The 21,132-nt window shown below is 41.7% G+C and overlaps 1 protein-coding gene and 1 long non-coding RNA gene across 7 annotated transcripts in view; one reads left to right on the top strand and one right to left on the bottom strand.

The window, feature by feature from the left end:
* The window catches only part of LOC122481197 (ankyrin repeat and KH domain-containing protein 1), a 130,632-nt gene extending 129,519 nt beyond the window's left edge, over nt 1-1,113 (bottom strand). For 3 of the 6 annotated variants that reach the window (XM_043576432.1, XM_043576526.1, XM_043576608.1), the window contains exon 1: nt 669-1,113. In XM_043576432.1, the coding sequence (XP_043432367.1) occupies nt 669-959 (291 nt within the window). In that variant the 5' untranslated portion in view covers nt 960-1,113. The remainder of the gene's footprint in view (nt 1-668) is intronic. The other 3 variants (XM_043576774.1, XM_043576677.1, XM_043576865.1) reach the window with 2 other exon arrangements.
* A 116-nt stretch (nt 1,114-1,229) lies between these two features.
* LOC122481905 overlaps nt 1,230-21,132 on the top strand; it is a 33,997-nt gene continuing 14,094 nt past the window's right edge. Inside the window, exon 1 of the long non-coding RNA XR_006296957.1 lies at nt 1,230-1,816. This is a non-coding gene — a long non-coding RNA (uncharacterized LOC122481905). The remainder of the gene's footprint in view (nt 1,817-21,132) is intronic.

Here is a 21,132-nt window from a genome sequence, read left to right as displayed (position 1 = left end):
ATTCCCAAGCTCAAAGATGCACTGGAATTTCCTTTTCCTGCATAACTTCACAAAAGGTCCCAGGTGAAAGGCTCACGTGCTTTTTCAGAGTAAAAGCAGAGAGCTTCTTCATACTAACCAGTTTCAAAGCAAAAAAAGGAAATTAAGAAGTCTTCTTACATACACAGGTAAGGCACAAGGCAAATAAATGTCAGACAACTCAACTTTGGGCACGGGCATATAGTGGAAATGGTCTTGCAGCTAGCAAACTCGGTTTCTCGGTCTGTCTCTCCCTCTGTCTCGCTCTCGCGCGCTCTCTCTCTCTCTCTCTCTCTCTCTCCCTCTCTCTCAGTACCAAGGGCAGGGACTCAGGCAAGACCCCGCCCCCCCATCTCCAAAGCGGGGTGGGCGGGAGGTAGCCAGAGGAGTCCTTGTTCCCGCGCGAAGCTTGGAGACCAAAGGACTCCCCATTGTGGGTCTACGGATGGTGACGGGAACCGGTCCGGCTCGAGCCGCCGGCTGAAGAGTAAGCTGAGGGCGCACTAGGCCCGCACCGCTGCCACTGCCGCCATGGAGCCGATCGCTGTCAAAGAACGCCGGGGGAGCGAGAAGGTGGCCCCGACCCTATGCTGGCCCAAAGAGAATTCATGCCTCACACTGTACGGGAGACGGGGGTCCTGGAAGCGTACCTCGGACACCTCGTCCTCGTCGCTGCCAGAGGCACCACCTCCACCCCCGGTCCTCAGCACCGCCGCCGCCAACTTGAAATCCAGCGCCGCGTCCCCTCCGGCCGCACCGCTGCCGCCGCCACCGACTCCAGGCGCGGGCCCGGCCTCCCCAAAGAGTCTCACGGTGCGAATCCCCAGCCCGACCCCTCCCGGCGGAGGCGGCTCCGAGGCCCCGGCTGGGGCGGATCGCGGAGCCACCGAGTCCAGGTCCTCCTCAAAGGAGGTGCCGCCGCCTCCGCCATCGGTCAGCATGGTTCGCACGCGGAGCCGGAGACGCTGCCGAGTCACCCGCAGCCACCGCCGCCGCCGATCCCGGGAACGAGAGGAACAGCAGGAGGAAGAAGCTTCTCCTTCCCCCCGTCCCAGCAGCGCCACTAACTTCTCACTGCCTAACCTGCTGCCTCCCGCCCCTCACACTCGCCACTGGCTGCAGTTCCCCAGCGGCTGCAGATCATTGGACCAGGTGACCCGTCGCTCAGGCTCTTCGTCACGCGCCGCTTGCTGGCTCGCGGCCCCCAAGCTGCGTTGACCCGCGCAGGCCTAGGCGGTTGCGAACACCCGCCTCCTAGTCCCCACGCGCCGACTTCCGGTCTTTTTCTACATCTATTGGTCAACCTCTGTAACCATCGCGTCACGACCTTAAAGTGGATTAGTTGGCCTCGTGGTCAGTCATAGTGACCCCTGACAAGGGGAGGCTTCATTGGCGCCATAAAGTGTCGATCACTTTGTCACAGGACGTCGCGTGGTACAATTGGCAGGCAATAGTACCATTCATCCCGCCCCCGTCTGAGGTGACGGGAAAGGGTTGGGGAATTTCCACTTCTGATTAAAATGACGGCTGAGGTGACGACCCGCCAGAATTAGTGAGATTTGGAGTAGAATTCACCCTGAGCTTGGTGAGGCTTATACGTTAAGGATGCAAGAGGCACAGAGGTTACCAGGCTGCCACCTGTCGCTCTCCGCCAGACGCCGAGACTGCGGCCGGAGAGTTGCTGCACGGGGATTGGAGGAATGAAGCAATCAGTCTCGTCTAGTCCCCACCTTCCTCGCAGTCTCTGGTTGGAGGAGCGGAGCGTCAGTCACTAGAGCGGTCGCCACCTCTGGGACAGGTGAGATTGTGTAACCTATCTGCCGCCTGCTCTTTGGGAGGGGGTAGGGGGCTGGGACAGGCGAGGGGGCAGGGCGGTTCCTGCTTGGCGCCTCCAGCCTTTCCGAGTGGAGGAGCCCAGCGCCTGGAGCTGAGGGCACCGGGGCGGGGGGGGGGGGGGGGGAGGGGGGGCTGCTTGGGATGGCCGCCCGGGGCGACTCGGCCCGCCCGCGTGCCGGGACGTGGCTGGGCGCGGCGGTTCTGCAACCTACCGGCGGGATGGCCCCGCGGGGCCGCGTTCTCTTGCCGGAGGAAGGCGGCGGGCCTGAGGGCTGGACAGCGCCATGCCTCAGTACTGGGAACTGTCCCACGAAGGACGGTGGGAAGGCCGCTCACACCTCGGGGGAATCAGACCATAGGGCTGAAAGCGGTGGATAAGAGTGTATGCTCTGGAGCAGTTTCCAGTACTGGTGCCGCCACTTATTTGCTGTGTGACCTACGAGCGTTTGGTGTTTAATCTGTGTGCCTTTCAGTTCGTTCGTTCATCTGTGAAATGGGGCTAATATGAGTACGTCCCTCGTCGCATTGTTGTTATGAATACATTAGCTAGCTAACTAACAGAAAGCGCTTAGCAAAGTGCTAAACTTAAAGCCCCATTTTAGTTACTCTTCCTTGTGGAGTCTTCCACCTGCCCCTGGGTCCCGCCAACTAAACTAATTCTTGTCAGTTCTTGGTGATGCAAAACAAGCTAACTAAGGCGGGGGCTGGGTGGGGGTGGCAGAGGTATCCCCCCACCCCCACCCCACCCTAAGGATCTGTCTCTACTTCTGTTATCTCTATCCGTCTATCTCCTTTGTCAGTGAAGAAGGGTTTTAAAATACTCAAGCTTCGAGTAATCCTATGATCAAAGATCACCAGAAGAAAGGCATTTGGTGAAGTTTGTATGGCAAATGCCCCTTGACCCAGAGAAAGTCTATATGACTTAGGTTGGCTCAAAGCAAAAGATCTGGCACGTCTCCTCTCTTACAGCTCTAACAAAGGGCTGTGTGTATCTTGATTGTGCAATTTTTAATATTTCACCTCCCTTGAAATTGGAATCTGATAATTCTATAAAGAATATAACAATGTTAAAAAAATGGATCCTGCCAAACATTTATTTAAAGAACATTTTGAAGATTGTGAACATTTCATTGGCTTGGTAATTGCTAAATTTTGGCATTTCACATGCAAAAGGGGGGGGGGAGTGTTTTCTATAAGCAGAATATATTAGGTGAATGATCTTTCTAGATAATAAGTTGTAGGAAATGGAAAGAACTCTTGTAGCTTTTCTACAAAACTATTTTGATATAAATGCCATGTGTCCTGTCTTTAGTTAGAATTTGTGGAACTTAATTAATTAACCTGTTTCCTTGGTGCTGTTTAAATTTTCAAGGTATGTGTGACTAGGTCACAACACAAACTAATAGCACCAACGAAAGAAACCCAGCTCTGCCCAACCCACTTCAAAGCTGGATTATCCAGAATTGGTATGGATACAACCTTAGGCAAAAACAGGTATTGACTGGTACAACATTACAAAGGAACTGCTTGTCATTCCTACCATTAATACAAAAATAATTTCTGATGCAACTCCCTGAACTCATTAAATTCTTTGAAGAAGTGTAATGAAACTCAAGAACAGAGAGAAAGGAAATCTATGCATTTTCCCCAATATATTTGAGAGAGAAACATACAATCTCTACTCACTGCCTAATAATCAACCCTGTATATAGCCAGGAAAATATGAGTAAGCAATAATCTTTGTTTCACCTGGATCTTTACCTGAGACACTTGTTGTCAGGAGTTTGACAACAATTGAGTAGTCAGTTTAGGGTTTAGGAATACCAATATCCTGGATTTTGGTGACTGCTATTATTGAGACTGTGTTAATTATAAACTTAATATTACTGTATATACAGCATCGTCTGGTGTTTCAAAAGTGAAAAATAATTGAGAAATCATCACTATATCAAGTAATACATTAGGTGAATATATCAAATCACACTCAAAGTATTCAGTGTAAAATATCAGTAAGTTTAATATGAATTGTGGGTAACATTGGTTTTGATATATTGTTTCTTAAGATAATATTTACTACTAAACGAAAAAATACACTGATTTTTCAAGTGATAAATAAACAGCAAAATTCCTCTTTAAACCATATATATTTGGGGACACCTAGATGCCTCAGTCAGTTGAGCATCCGACTTCCACTCAGGTGATGATCTTGCAGGCCATGAGTTCAAGCCCCGTGTCAGTCTCTGTGCTGATAGCTCAGAGCCTGGAGCCTGCTTCAGATTCTGTGTCTCCCTCTCTCTCTGCCCCTCCCCCACTCACACTCCTCTCTGTCTCTCAAAAATGAATAAATGTTTTTAAAAATTTTTAAGTATACATATTTGTTAGAAATGAGCATTAGAGGGGCGCCTGGGTGGCGCAGTCGGTTAAGCGTCCGACTTCAGCCAGGTCACCATCTCGCGGTCCGTCAGTTCGAGCCCCGCGTCGGGCTCTGGGCTGATGGCTCAGAGCCTGGAGCCTGTTTCCAATTCTGTGTCTCCCTCTCTCTCTGCCCCTCCCCCGTTCATTCTCTGTCCCAAAAATAAATAAAAAAGGTTGGAAAAAAAATTTAGAAATGAGCATTAGAATAAAATGTTTTCCTCCAAAAAGCCAGTGGGAGTATTTATTAGATTGTAGCTGTAGTGTGTTTCAAAGCATTCTTATCAACTTTTGACCATCTTTTAGACAGATGAGGAAATGGCAAAAGGAGAAACTGTATATCCCAAGGGTTTTTAAAACATCTGAGGTAATGAAAGTCTTCATTTCTTGTAAGAAATACGAGATTGACAAATGAAATTATAGATACAGGGACTTAAGCTACTTTAGCTATAGTTCTTTCACATGCAACTTGCATTCTCTCAAGACATTTATTTAATTTCTGTATGTCAGTGCATCTCAGTTCAGCCCATCTATAGAAGGAAAGAAGCAAAGCAACAAATTTGTTGTACTTGGATGTTATGTCACTTAACCTTTATAATAAATTTATCAAGATTTCACCCATTTTATAGATAAGGAAGTTGAAACTCCAAAAATGTTAAGTAACTTATCCAAGCTTATAAGACCAATATATGGAAAGGCTAGGGTTTGAATTTATTTCTGCCTGATCTCAAAACCCATGCTCTTCCCACTATATCACATTGATCCCTTGGTACCCTCAAAGGCAGAGGAACTTCATCAATGTGATAAACTGATGTAATAATCCAACCATTATATCTTTCTTATAGACATGCTAATTAGCACCTTAAGTGGATTTATCCCTGACTGCCACCAAATTTAGTATCTTTCTCTTTTTAAATGGAAACATTTCATTTAAAACACTTTCTGTTTTTTCCAACTACATTGTTAATTTCTGAGACCATATAATTTTACATTAAGAAATCTGAATAGTTAATATATTCACATGGTTCAAATCTCAAAAAGAATTTTAAAAATACAATGAAAGGAGTCATTTTACTTTGCCCATTAAACACCAAGATCCTCTCTCATAAGCAAACCATTTTATTAGCTTTTAAATATGCTTCCAGAAATACAAATCAAAACCACACTCAGATATCACCTCACGCCAGTCAGAGTGGCCAAAATGAACAAATCAGGAGACTATAGATGCTGGAGAGGATGTGGAGAAATGGGAACCCTCTTGCACTGTCGGTGGGAATGCAAACTGGTGCAGCCACTCTGGAAAACAGTGTGGAGGTTCCTCAAAAAATTAAAAATAGACCTACCCTATGTCCCAGCAGTAGCACTGCTAGGAATTTACCCAAGGGATGCAGGAGTACTGATGCACAGGGGCACTTGCACCCCAATGTTTATAGCAGCACTCTCAACAATAGCCAAATTGTGGAAAGAGCCTAAATGTCCATCAACTGATGAATGGATAAAGAAATTGTGGTTTATGCACACAATGGAATACTATGTAGCAATGAGAAAGAATGAAATATGGCCCTTTGTAGCAACGTGGATGGAACTGGAGAGTGTGATGTTAAGTGAAATAAGCCATACAGAGAAAGACAGGTACCATATGTTTTCACTCTTATGTGGATCCTGAGAAACTTAACAGAAACCCATGGGGGAGGGGAAGGAAAAAAAAAAAAGAGGTTAGAGTGGGAGAGAGCCAAAGCATAAGAGACTCTTAAAAACTGAGAACAAACTGAGGGTTGATGGGGATTGGGAGGGTGATGGGTAGGTGATGGGTATGGAAGAGGGCATCTTTTGGGATGAGCACTGGGTGTTGTATGGAAACCAATTTGACAATAAATTTCATATATTAAAATAAAAAAATAAAATCAGAAGGGAATAAAAAATCAATAAATCAATAAATAAATAAATAAATAAATATTCTTCCAGAGGTGTTTACATATATAAGTAATTTCATATATATATCAATTTATTTTTTCCCTCTTAAACACAAATGGCAGCTTATTACTATACATGTTTCTATATTTTGCTTTTCTCACCTGATTTATTCCAGAGATATTTCACGTTAGTCTATAAAGAGCTCTGTCATTTTTGTTTACTACTTCATAGTATTCTGTTTACATGATAATGTTGAATATTTAGATTGTTTACTTTTTTCCCCTTAACAGTGCTACAGATGTGTAACTTTCTAATCTGTCTGGCCTCCAGTAAGTGGTGGGCACAAATTAATTTAATTGAAAAGTTGTAAAATTGCAACTAGAGGGGTTCCTGGGGGGGCTCAGTCTGACTCTTGATTTCTGCTCAGACCATGATCCCAAGGTCGTGGGATTGAGCCCCCACAAAGAGCATGGAGCCTGCTTGGGATTCTCTCTCTCCCTTGGCCTCTCTCCCCTGTTTGCTCTCTCTCTCTTTCTCAAAAATAAAATAAAATCAATAAAAATAAAAATAAATTGCAATTGGACTGAAGGCAACTACTTATTTGAGCTATAGTTGAATATACCTGCAAGAGGGATGTCTAGCGACATCCAGGAAGTGGGCATATATTTTTTTTAATTTTAATGTTTATTTTTGAGAGAGAGAGAGAGACGGAACGTGATCAGAGGAGGGGCAAAGAGAGAGGGAGACACAGAATCCGAAGCAGGCTTCAGGCTCTGAGCTGTCAGCACAGAGCCGGATGCAAGGCCCAAACCCACAAACTGTGAGATCATGACCTGAGCCGAAGTCAGACGTTCAACTGATTGAGCTACCCAGGCATCCCAAAACTAGGCATATTTTAAAAGATAAAGAGTTATGCCTGCATGCAGCTGGACTAACACACCACACAGCCTAAGAAAATTTACCAAATTATTCAGAAAGTTGCCTAGAATTTATTCTGTTACTGAGCCTATCCTTCCTAAAAAGGGACAATATAATATATATTCACACAAAAAGGCCTGCTTACCTCCTAAAAGTTCTGTCCTTACTGCCTGCCCAACAAGAATGAAGGCAATAAATGATGTTGGTCCATTTGATTATACACCTTTCATGCCAGGGATTTTTTTTTTTTTTCAAACTTCTAAAACTAATGAGTATATAAATACCTCTTGTGGTGGAATCATTCAGGTTCTCAACAAAGGAGAGATGATGGAACAATTAATATCCACCTTCTTCCTTGGGGCTCTGCTAGAACTCCTTAATCCTTGAATTGTTGGATAAAGGACAGCATGTCAAGGAGAATATGCATTAAGGTTATGGAGAAGAATTAGGTTTTGGTGGGAAGATCTCTGAGCCAGGAATCAGAAATACAAGTCTACTTCAATTGACTGGTATAGTGCTCTTAGACCTAGATAGTTTGTCCACTTGACCTTTAAAGGTATACTTTAAAGGTACATAACTTAAGAAGCATTTCATTACAAAATGTAGTCATCATTTCAAATCAAATACCATGCACGCATAGAAAAAATACGGTCATTTACATGTAAAACCAAGGTTAATAGTAATTATCTCTGGGTAATGGAATTATACAAAGATTTATAATTCTTTTTATTTTTTGAATGTTTGCATTTTACAGGCTTTTTTTTTTTAGTTTTTTCCATAGTTAACATGTTTTTTTGTGTAATAAAAAATTAAATGTTTAAATTAAATAAACCTATATCACATTGTGCAATGTTCTCATCTGTTCATTCAACCAACATTTATTCAACTCCTGCTATTTGCAGGGCACTGTGCCAAGTGCTTTAGAGAAAACGTAAAAGAAAAAGAAGACTTAATGTACTTCCTTTCAACTGTGCTGATGCACATATACTTATTGACTGATGGTTAAGTAGATAAAATGCACGTGGAATAATAGAGAACAGAAAGACATTCAAGACAGTATAACAAACTATTTTATAGTGTTGAGTAGATAGGAAGTAAAAGAGAAATTAACATGGAGTAAGTTTATTTAGGAAAAAGCTTGATTATGACCATTTTGAGCTAGGATAATGACAGGGAAATAAAGGAGGTAGAGCATCCCAAATGGAAAGAAATGATGGGAATGATCACAAAGAAGTAAAAGTCTTCAAATTGTATGTCAGGATGGTAAAACGACTAACTTGCACCATACAGAGAACTCAAAATGGGGATTAAAGAGAAATTCGGTTAAAGAAATCTTAAATACTGGACTCAATGCTTTAAATTTGGTTCAATAGGCCACATACCATTGTTCTTGAAAAGCAAAATTATCAAGATAAAAGTTAAGGGACGATTACAATTTTGTTTTATTTTGGCTGCATTGCATCGGTTTTGTCAGAACAAGGAAATGCTGGAGTCTGGGAAATGAGCAGTCTTGCTGTTGTGCTTAGTCCAGGTGTGAGATCATGAAGGCCTGGATCAGGGTAGTGACTGTCAGGTTAAGTAAAATGTACTATCAGCAATCGTAAAAAATCAGCATGACTTGGTGCCTGATAAATGTGGGGAGCAGTAGTATAAAAACAAAGTTACTCCAGAAAAATTGATACAAACGTTCTGAAGAGAAATGTGGCATTAGGTATCAAGATCCTTTCTTTACAGACACCTGGCTCAGTTGGTAGAGCATGCAACTCTTGGTATCAGTGAGTTCCAGGTGTATTCTGGACAGAGTTCACTAAACAAATTTTTTTAAAAGATCCTTTCTTTAAGTTTTTATTTCCATCTATTAGAATGGCTAAAATCCAAATAACTGACAATACCAATTGTTGGTGAGGATGCAAAGCTAAAAGAACTCACTCACTGCTAGTAAGAATGAAAATGGTACAACCACTTTCAAAGAAAGTTTGGCAGTTTCTTACAAAGCTAAATGTAGTCTTGCCATGTAATCCATAGTTGCAATCCTGGGTATTTACCCACTGAGTGGAAAACCTATCCACATAAAATTCTGCATGTGAATGTTTATAGCAGTTTTAGTCACAATCACCAAGATGTGGAAGCAACCAAGGTATCCTTTGATAAGTGAATGAATAAACAAACTGTGTTATCACCATACAATGGAAGACTGTTGAGTAATAAAAACAAATGAACTATCAAACTATGCAAAGACATAGATGAATTTTAAATACATATTGCTAGGCAAAAGAAGCCAGTCTAAAAAGTCTGCATACTGAATGAATCTATATGACATTCTGGAAAAGGCAAAACTGTGGAGATGGTAAACAGATCAATGACTGCCAGGGATTGGAGTGGGGGAAGGGTTGAACAGGTGAAGAACAGGGACTTTCAGATTGGTAACATTCTGTATGATACTGTATTTTGTACGGAATTATAATAGTGGATACGTGACACTATGCATTTGTCAAAACTCATAGACTTCATAGTACAAAGAGTGAACTTTTTAGTTTTTTTACTTTTATTTTAAATAGTCTCCATACCCAATGTGGGGCTTGAACTCATGACCCTGAGATCAAGAATCTTATGCTCTACCAACTGAGTCAGCCATGCACCCCAAGAGTGAACTTTAACGTATGAAAAAATGTTTTCATTTGTTTAGTAGGTCAGGATATGTTAGAATGGAATGCAGATGATGACAAAAATATATATAATTGTATTACAATGTGTGAAACAACTTCAATGAAGGGAGTGAAAGAAAAAGCAACTGACCTATGTAAGTTTGGAAAGCAGTTGTCACTCTAAAGGCAAAAGGAACAGCACATAAGCAATGTACAATAGTTGATTAAGTTATTTTCCCCTGGGAATGTGCGTTAACAAACATTTCTAAAACCATATATGTGTATTGGAATTGAACAATTATGTAAATGGCTGGCAGTTTCTGTTTCTCACCGTGGAGTGGGTGATTACAGATAAGCAAGGGGAGGGAGCTAGAATGATCTATGTGGTAATGGATTAGAGTTGGAGACATCAGAACTTCTAGTTAGTTTAATATAATTACAAGTGGATACATGTAGGTATATGTATAGGTATGTGCATATACACAAGTTAGTATACACACATATTTTTTCTTGGTCTGTCAGCAGAGAGGACCTAGAAATGATATTCCAGTAGCAACATGCACACCTTGCACCCACATCTTGGCTTTTAATAACATTCTCCAATGAGAGGAACCAGACTCCTTGGAGAAATCTAGGACTGGGACTGAATCTGGGACTGGGACAGGAAATATACACGATGAACCCGGAACATCTTAGAGTGCCAGAAAGTAAGAAATTACTAAACATGCATGCGCACATGCGGGCGCACGCGTGAGCACGCACACACACACACACACACACACACAATAATGAGGGTATTTCAAAGAGATAATAGGAGCTAACTGAAACAATTCCCAACGGCCAAAGCTGGAATAATTTGAGCAAATAAATAATACTGAATTATAGCCCAAAGTATAAAATAAATGTCCTTGAGTCCATATGGGTAAATAAATGTTTGAATGAATAAATAAATAAATGGGACAATAGGTAAGTTTCCCATGCAGAAGAAATCCAAATTGGTGTAGAAACTCTACCCTTGAGGAGGTGAAGCATTAGCTCCCCTCTCCTTAAGTTTGGGCTGTGCATAGTGATATCCTTCCAAAGAGTAAAATATGGAAATGGGAGAGGGACAAGTGACTTGATAGTGGAGAAACCTGACAAACACTACCTCAGCCAGGTTGTCAAGATTAACATCATCAGTGATAACTCCTGTTGATAGCATATACCCTTGATACTACATGCAAAAGTCTGAGAAACTGCCATGGTCAAGGGGAGCCTAAGGAGACATGATAACTAAATGTAATGTAGTATCCTGGATGGAATACTGGAACAGGAAAAGGACATGAGATAAACACAAAATAAACTTGAATAAATAAATTATGGATCTTAGTAACTATGTACTAATTAGCTAATATTATATCAATGTTGGTTTATTAATTGCAACACATGTACCATACTAATATAAGATACTAAGATATTAGTATAGAGGAGATTGGAGATGAGCTATGTGGCAACTATACTGTCTTCCCAACTTTTCTATAAATCTAACACTATTCTAAAATTTAATTTTTTTATTTTTATTTTTTCCAGTTTTGCCGAGACATAATTGATCTATAACATTGTATTAATTTAAGGTATACAACATAATGATTCGATATACATATATATTGCAAAATGATTACCACAATAAATTTAGTTAACATACATTACCTCACATAGTTACAATTTTTTCTTCTTGTGTTGAGAACTTTTAAGATCTCTCTTGTGAGCATTTTTTAAATTTTCTTATAATTTTTTTAATGTTTATTTATTTTTGAGAGAGAGAGACAAAGCATGAGCAGGGGAGGGGAAGAGAGAGAGGGAGACACAGAATCCGAAGCAGGCTCCAGGCTCTGAGCTGCCAGCACAGAGCCCAACATGGGACTCAAACCCCTGAACCGTGAGATCATGACCTGAGCCGAAGTTGGACGCTTAACCAACTGAGCCACCCAGGCACCCCTTTTCCAATTTTTTAAAATGGTTATTTTTGAGAGAGAGAGAGAGAGAGAGAGAGAGAGAGGTTGGTACAGAGAGAGAGGGAGACACAGAATCCGAAGCAGGCTCTAGGCTCTAGGCTCTGAGTTGTTGGCACAGAGCCCGACATGGGTCTTGAACTCACGAACTGCAAGATCATGACCTGAGTCGAAGTCAGCCGCTTAACCGACTGAGCCACCCAGGGGCCCCTCTTGTGAGCATTTTTAACATGCTTATTCCTTTGGACTTCTAGGAATTTATGTTTATGAGTCTAGGAATTTATGTTTATGAGCTGGGTCACTTGTGTGGCTCAGTCAATAGATGGTATGACTCTCGATCTTGGGGTTGTGAGATCAAGCCCCACGTTGGATGTAGAGATCACTTGAAAATAAAATCTTTTTTTGAATCTTTTTAAAAAATGATTATTGGGGCACCTGAGTGGCTCAGTCGGTTGGGCATCTTCTTCGGCTCAGGTCATGATCTCACGGTTGCTGGGTTCGGCCCCATGTTGGGCTCTGTGCTGACGGCTCGGAGCCTGGAGCCTGCTTCCGATTCTGTGTCTCCCTCTCTCTCTCTCTCTGCCCCTCCCCAACTCGTGCTCTGTTTCTGTCTCCAAAATAAATAAATCTAAAAAAAATTTTTTTTTAAATGCTTATTTATTTTTGAGAGAGAATGCACACACATGTGAGCAGGGGAAGAGCAGAGAAGGGGACAAAGGATCCAAAGCGGGCTCCATACTGACAACAGAGAGCCCAATATGGGGCTCGAAATCACAAATTGTGAGATCATGACCTGAGCCGAAGTGGGACGCTTAACTGACTGAACCACCCAGGCGCCCCTGATCTTTTTTTTTTTAAGTAGGCATCTCACCCATTGTGGAACCCAGTGTGGGGCTTGAACTCACGACACTGAGATCAAGACCTGCTCTGAGATCAAGAGTCAGATGCTTAACTGACTGAACCACCCAGGTGCCCCCAAAAATCAAAATCTTAAAAAAAAAAAAAAAAGGTTTAATCAGACATAGGAACAAAAATATTGTATAGAAAAAAATGAAGTTCACAGGGGTGCCTGGGTGGCTCAGTCAGTTGAGTGTCAGACTTTGGCTCAGGTCATGATCTCAGGTTACTAGGTTTGAGTCCCGCATCTGGCTTTCTGCTGTCAGTGCAGAGCCTGATTCAGATCCTCTGTACCCCTCTCTCAATGCCCCTCCCCCACTCATGCTCTCTAAAAAATAAATAAACTTCAAAAAAAAAATGAAGTTCATATTATGTTAAATAAAAAATAAGGTTATAAGACAAGATGTATATATATTCTCAATACACTACAGTGAATAGAAAATGACATACCTCAAAATGACAAACATCAGGGGCACCTGACTGGCTTAGTTGGAAGAGTATGTGACTTTTGATCTCAGGGTCATGAGTTTGAGCCCCATGTTGGGTATAGAGATTAAATTTAAAAAATTAAAATTAAAAAAAAATAACAAATATCAGACAGAGATTATCTGTGGATGGTGGAATAGTGGGTTATTTTTATTTATTTATGTTTCCAATTTTTCTATAAGTAATGTATTACTCTGGTGATCAGAAAAAAATAAAGGTTGTAAGAAAAAATCACTATAGGTGTAAAATCAGAAGATTCATCAAATTGGGATACTTATTGGCAATAAGGAACTGGGAACGAATTTTTAAAAGATGTTGAGTTGTAGCTTTGGTTTTCATTAAAAAAACATCACTCTGCAGAAAGGTCATGTTAGCAATGAAGATTAAGTCACTTTTCCACCAGGTGAATCCTTGGTGAATATATTTTGGGTACTGCCTCCACAGAAAGATGCATACTTAAAATCTGAGTACTAGCAGCAATTCTGTGTGTTTTCCTCCACCCCTCAGGAGTAATTAAAAGGGAAGCCCAAGAATCACACTGATGAATAGGTATCAGCAAGTGTGTAGGCCTTCATCCCAGATACCTTGATCCGCAGTTGTACAAGCTCATTTGACAAGAACAGGCTACTAACAACCTGCAATCACAGATCCTTTGAAGAAACCCAGAACCTTACCAAGTGCATTACAGTGAAGCCCCTACCTCTGCAATTCCACACATGTGGGAAACCCGAGGCTGACTACTCCAAACACCTTGTTTCATATGTCCTCTTCTACACTGCAACTTGGGCAGCCACACCTACCTTCTCTAGAAGCTCTCCTTGGCAGGTACCTCTGCCACAGACTCTAGAAGGTTCCAGGACTGGTGAAAATTTAGAATCTCATTGTCTGAGCACTTTCCTGATAAGATAATAGTTATTTAGAAACCCCCACATCAAGACTCAGCTTATCTTCCAGGTCATGGTGGTCTGCCTCATAGTGAGTCAGTACTTTTGAATCAGAAGGGCCCTTGAGGAGTCCTCTAGGCTTCATACTACCTGTTTAATAAAGAAGAAACTGGAGAACTGTGTATTAGAGTCAATACCTCCTGGAAAAATCTCTAAGGGGACGTTTCCATCCATCACCTTCTGATGTTTCCTGTCAGAATCAGAAGTACATCATTGCATTGCTTACCAAAGTGAGAAGAGAGCAAGCCTGGGGTTCCTACTCGGAGAGCAATTTTGGCTTATAAGTGAGAACTGAGTCATTCTGAAGGCTGATCTTAGAGACTCTTTTGGAGTGTTTGAACTCACCTTCGTTAACCACACCCCTTGCTCATCAAGGCAGGCCTATAAAGCAAGAGACGCAGCATGGCGTTCACCTGCAGGGCAGGTAACAGTGCCACCTCCCAGATGTTCTTCCCCAAGGAAGTGGCATGGTCTTTGCTGTGGCCCCAAGAGGACTATAGACAGTCTAGCTGAAACATGAGCCTAGTACAAGCTCACAGAAGCTATAAGAAAAATTGTGGTCAAGACTCTACCCTGAAACTTTTCACCTAGAAGGACCTCTTTAACCCTGGCATTGGCACCACTGGTGACAAGAAAGAAAAAAACAGCCAGGGTTGGACTGTTCCAGCATAGATTTAGTAGATGAAAAATGTTTGCCATTTGAAGAGGATTGCTTCACCCTTACAAGAGTTATGTAGGGCAAATGTCTGAGAAATGGGCAAGCCTGTCAGTGGCCTCTGGGATTTGGTTAAAGCCCTAAACTGTCCTAGTGCCTCTGCCCTTAAGCTGGAAGGATTTTTAACCAAGATTGAGCCATAATAGTGTCCAAAGGAAGCAGCAATACTGTTCTGTGTACTAGGGATTTCATATGGATATTAGAATTCCTAGAGAATAATTGAAGAACTGTGAAATATATTTTTTAATTTTTTTTAGTTTATTTTGGTAGAGAGAACACATGATCAGGGGAGGAGCAGAGAGAGAGAGAGAGAGAGAGAGAGAGAGAGAGAGAGAGAATCTCAAGCAGGCTTCACACTGTCAGCAGGTAGCCAGACACGGGGCTCAAACCCATGAAATTTGAGATCATGACCTGAACCGAAATCAAGAGTCAGACGCTTGGGAATGCAAGCTGGTGCAGCCACTCTGGAAAACAGTATGGAGGTTCCTCAAAAAACTAAAATAGAACTACCCCACGACCCAGCAATTGCACCACTAGGCATTTATCCAAGGGATACAGGTGTGCTATTTCAAAGGGACACATGCACCCCCATGTTTATAGCAGCACTATCAACTATAGCCAAAGTATGGAAAGAGCCCAAATGTCCATCAATGGATGAATGGATAAAGAAGATGTGGTATATCTATATAATGGAGTATTACTCAGCAATCAAAAAGAATGAAATCTTGCCATTTGCAACTACATGGATAGAACTGGAGGGTATTATACTAAGTGAAATTAGTCAGAGAAAGACAAAAATCATATGACTTCACTCATATGAGGACTTTAAGAGACAAAACAGATGAACATAGGGAAGGGAAACAAAAACCATATAAAAATAGGGAGGGGGAAAAACAGAAGAGACTCATAAATATGGAGAACAAACTGAGGGTTACTGGAGGGGTTGTGGGAGGGGGGATGAACTAAATGGGTAAGGGGCACTAAGGAATCTACTCCTGAAATCATTGTTGCACTGTATGCTAACTAATTTGGATGTAAATTTTAAAAAATAAAAAACAAAATTAAAAAAAAAAGAGTCAGATGCTTAACCGACTGAGCCACCCAGGCGCCCCAGGACTCAAATATTTTAAAACCCTCAAGAGCACTGGTGAGACCACTTAGCAGAGCCTGATCATCTCATGCCCAACAATTATTCTCACAAGTTCCCTGTTGTCCTCTCATATGCCATTAGCAGGATTGTAAATTGATAACATCTTTAGGAAATCAGTTTGGAGTTGCCTTCAAATTTTTAAATGCACATACCCTTTAATCTAGCAAAATCCACTTCCAATTCTGGGAGAATTGGCATAGAGACACTTACACATGAGCTCAGAAATATGTGTGTGAAGATGTTCACAGAAGCCTTACATTTGTCCATCAATAAATGGTTAAATAAGTAGAGGAACAGCTATAAAATGCTAACCATCATCTGAGCTTTTAGAAGGTCTTTTTTTTTTTTCCTGGTAGAGGGTCTTGCCTTGATGCTGATGGCTCCTAACTGATCAACATGGTGGTTGCTGAAGGTTCAGGCGGTTGTGGCCATTTCTTAAAACAAGACAATGAAGTTTTTCTCATCGAAGGACTTTCCTTTCTGTGAACGATTTTTCTGTAGCATGCGATGTTGCTTGACCGCATTTTACTCACAGTAGAGCTTTTTTCAAAATTGGAGTTAGTCCTGGGTGTCTGCCTGGCTCAGTTGATAGAGCATGCGACTCTGGATCTCAAGGTTGCGTGTTTGAGCCCCATGCTGGGTGCGGAGATTACTAAAAATTAAAATCTTTTTGGGGGGCACCTGGGTGGCTCAGTTAAGCATTTGACTTCGGCTCAGGTCATGATCTCGTGGTTCATGGGTTCAAGCCCCACGTTGGGGTCTGTGCTGACAGCTCGGATCCTGGAGCCTGCTTCGGATTCTGTCTCCCTCTCCCTCTGCCCCTTCCCCACTGATGCGCTGTCTCTCTCTGTCTCTCTCGCTCTCAAAAACAAACATAGAATTTTTTAAAATAAAATAAAATAAAATCTTTTTAAAATGCTTATTTATTATGAGAGAGCACCTGAGCCAGGGAGAGAGGCAGAGAGAGAGGAAAGAGAATCCCAAGCAGGCTCCGTGCTGTCAGCACCGAGCCCAGTGAGGGACTTGATCCCATGATCTGCAAGATCATGACTTGAGTTGAAATCGAGTCGGATCCGATGTTGACCCAACCAACTGAGCCACCCAGGTGCCCCCAAAATTAAATCTTAAAAAAAAAATTGGAGTCAATGCTTTCAAGCCCTGCTGCTGCTTTATCAACTAAGTTTATGTAATATTCTAAATCCTTTATTGTCATTTCAACAATCTTCACAGCATCTTCACTGGGAGTAGATTGCATTTTAAGAAATTATTTTCTTTGCTCATCCAGAGGAAGCAAGTTCTCATCCATTAAGGTTTTACCATGAAATTGTGGCAGTTCAGTCATATCTTCAGGCTTCACTTCTAACTCTATTTTTCTTGCTATTGCCATCACATCTGCAGTTACATCCTCCATTGAAGTCTGGAATCCCTCAAGGTCGTCTATGAGGGTTAGAATCAACTTCTTCCAAATTCCTGTTAATGTTGGTGGTTTGAATCCCGAATGTTCTTTTTTTTTTAAGTTTATTTATTTATTTTGAGAGAGAGAAAAAGAGCACTCATGCACATGGGGGATGGGCAGAGAGAGAGGAGAGAGAATCCCAAGCAGGCTGTCAGCGCAGAGTCTGACCCAGGGCTCAATCTCACAAACTGTGAGATCATGACCTGAGCTGAAATGAAGAGTTGGACCCTTGACTGAGCCATCCAAGTGCCCCTTGAATCCCGAATGTTCTTGATGGCATCTAGAATGTGAATCCTTTACAGAAGGTTTTCAATTTACTTTGCCTATCTTGATTTTCAACATGCCTTCCTCACTAAGCTTAATTGTTTCTAGCTTTTGATTTAAAGTGAGAGACGTGCAGGGACACCTGGGTGGTTCAGTCAGTTAAGCACGTCCAACTTCGGCTCAGGTCATGATCTCGCTGTTCGTGGGTTTGAGCCCCGCCTCGGGCTCTGTGCTGACAGCTCAGAGCCTGGAGCCTGCTTCAGATTCTGTGTCTCCCTCTCTCTCTGCCCTTCCCCTGTTCACGTTCTGTTTCTCTCTCTCTCTCTCGAAAATAAATAAACATTGGGGCGCCTGGGTGGCGCAGTCGGTTAAGCGTCCGGCTTCAGCCAGGTCAGGATCTCGCGGTCCGTGAGTTCGAGCCCCGCGTCGGGCTCTGGGCTGATGGCTCAGAGCCTGGAGCCTGTTTCCGATTCTGTGTCTCCCTCTCTCTCTGCCCCTCCCCCGTTCATGCTCTGTCTCTCTCTGTCCCAAAAATAAATAAACGTTGAAAAAAAAAAAGAAAATAAATAAACATTAAAAAAATTTAAAGTAAGAGACATGCAAGGGAACCTAGGTGGCTCAGTCAGTTGAGCATCTGACTCCTGATTTCAGCTCAGGTCATGATCTCATGGTTTGTGAGACTGAGCCTGGCATTGGGCTCTGTGCTGAGTGCGGAGCCTGCTTGGGATTCTCTCTTGCTGCCTCTCCCCTGCTTGCACACACGCTCTCTCTCTTAAATATTTAAACATTTTTAAAAAGTCCTTAATGAATAAGTAAAAATTAATTTTATTAATTAAATCTCAGCCTTTCATTACATGTATTTTAATATTCTATTTGAGGAAATGAGAAGTATACATAGAGCACTTCTGCTGAACATTGGTTGTCTCCAGGGAAAACACTCATGCAACTATTTTTGTTGTAAGTTGAACTAACCATTTTTTCATGGAACATCATTTTTACTTTAAAGTATGACTGACATAAATTTTGGTAATTCAGACTGGTGTATTTGGCAGACATTTTCTGGAGCCTGCCATTTGAAGGAAAACAGCTGACAGTATATTGTTTCCAAATATAAAATTCAAGTCTTGGGGCATAAATGCGGATTTTGGAAAGTTGCATCCACTGTCATTGGTTGACAGTTTCCCAAAACTTAAAGACTTTTTTGGTGAGATAGGAGATGACATTGCAAAATGTATTTTCTGATATTATTTTGACATTATATAATAAAATGTGTCAGTATTTGCAAGAACTGCATAACTCAGTGAACTGTATTTCCCAAATGACCAATACATGATGTTATAAAACCATGAATGAATAAAACAACATTCAAAGCTAGGCTAGTGGATTTTAATGTAACAGAGTATGAAAATTTTATAGTTATGATTTCAACCTTTAGAAAACTAACAGTTGTTGAATTTTCGTGTGGTATTAAAGATAATAACTGCAATTATCTGAAAAAAAAAACATTAAAATATCCCTCCCTTTCCAACTACATATCCATGTGAATCCAGATTTTCTTCATATTCTTCAACCAAAATACTAATTGCAGTTGACTGAATTTTGAAGTTGATAGGATGGACAATCCATCTGTCTTTTATTAAGTCACACATTAAAAATTAACTCTTAACTAAATTTTGCGTCAAAAAATAGATTTTTTTCATAAAAATATGTTACTTATGTTCACATTTATGAATTAAACTTACAGAGTTTTGTAAATTCCTGTTTTAATTTCCAATACACTAAACACTAATAGAAAAAACCCACATATATAAACAAGAGCTCAGGATGCTCTATAAACAAGGGCTCAGTCGGTTGAGCATCCAACTCTTGATTTCAGCTCAGGTCATGATCCCAGGGTCATGGGATCGAGACCCGGGTCGGGCTCCACGCTGAATGTGGAGCCTGCTTAAGATTCTCTTTCTCCCTCTCTCTGCCCCCTCCCCTGCTCACACACTCTCTCTTTCTCTTAAAAAAAAAAAGTACAATCAATATTATAAACATTAAAAAAATAAAGAAACAAGAGCTCTTTGGGTCTTTAATAATAAATAAAAGAACTGTAGGTCTTTAATAATTTTTAAGAGTGTACAGGGGTTATGAAACCAGAAAGTTTCAGGACTGCTGCAGTACTATATAGCAGTTGCAGTGGAGGCAGAAGGATGGAGGAGATGATCTATGAAGTCTCTGCTGGGTTTTCAGTCTTTCCTTACTCAGCCAACTCTCGTCTTTAACTCAGCAGTCAAAGCTTGGGAGCAAGAGCTCTGAATGTGCTCTGGGCATCTCTGATGTGAATCTATGAAAGGGAAAAGATACTCCTTTCCCTGCTTCTCTCTCTTTCTAAGTCTCCAGATAAAACTTTGTCTGCATAGGGTGAAGAGAGAGACTAGATAGGGCAGACAACAGGGACCTTCCCAGCCATGAGGAGTTTATTTAGAAAACCTGAAGTTAAATGGTAGGGACAAGCTGTAAGGGGCCACAACTGGCCCACTTGGGCTCAATAGCAGGAACTGGGAGGAGCCAGGGACATCTCCTAGAACAGTGATACTTGTATTTCCTTCCTCCTGTGCTGGCCCATTTCTTAAAATGACCTAAGCCCTTCAATGAGTTTTAAGAACCAACAATTCTTCCAGGCCACAGCCCCATATGGTTAATTAGAATAGACAAATATGGATGGGGCACGTGGGTGGCTCAGTCGGTTAAGCGTCTGACTTCAGCTCAGGTCACGATCTCGCAGTCCGTGAGTTCAAGCCTCGGTCCGGCTCAGAGCCTGGAACCTGCTTCCGATTCTGTGTCTCCCTCTCTCTCTGCCCCTCCCCCATTCATGCTCTGTCTCTCTCTGTCTCAAAAATAAATAAACGTTAAAAAAAATTTTTTTAAAGAATGGACAAATATGGAAAGAAATCAAACTTAGAAAAAAAATGTAAAGCAACATAATAACTACTTTGCCACATATGTCACTTTCCACCTCCACATCCACCCGCACCTCTCCCTTGCTCTCCTACCATCCATCCCTTCCCCTTGGCCTGACAGCTGTCCTTCCTTAGGCTATTACTGATTCATTAGGGATTTAGTCACTAGGATGGGGAATTTAGGGGTAAGGTGTTTCACTGTAATTTGAGTCCCCTCTATGCTGTTTACTGGCTGTGTGATCAAGCAGGTAACTCTCCTCTGAACCCTCAGTTATGCATCTTTAAGAGGAGATGATCTTCCAGCTCTATGATCCTGTGGTTATTAATAAAGAGAAGATATGTCAGGCTGGAGCTAAGGACTCTGACATTAATATATTATCATTGAGAAGAGCAGAGGATCTAGAAAGAGAACACAGCTCTAGTTTGCATCATTATACATTTTCCCCTTTGGACACGGATATATTCGCAGGAGATGAACAAACACAGGTCTCTAAAAACAACCTGGAGAAATCTCCCAAGACTATGGTTCTTCCCTTGGGTT

This window comes from Prionailurus bengalensis, chromosome A1, assembly GCF_016509475.1.
Source record: "Prionailurus bengalensis isolate Pbe53 chromosome A1, Fcat_Pben_1.1_paternal_pri, whole genome shotgun sequence".
In the NCBI taxonomy this organism is placed as follows: domain Eukaryota; kingdom Metazoa; phylum Chordata; class Mammalia; order Carnivora; family Felidae; genus Prionailurus; species Prionailurus bengalensis.
Note: the sequence above shows the minus strand (reverse complement) of the source record. Positions and strands in the feature narration are given on the sequence as shown.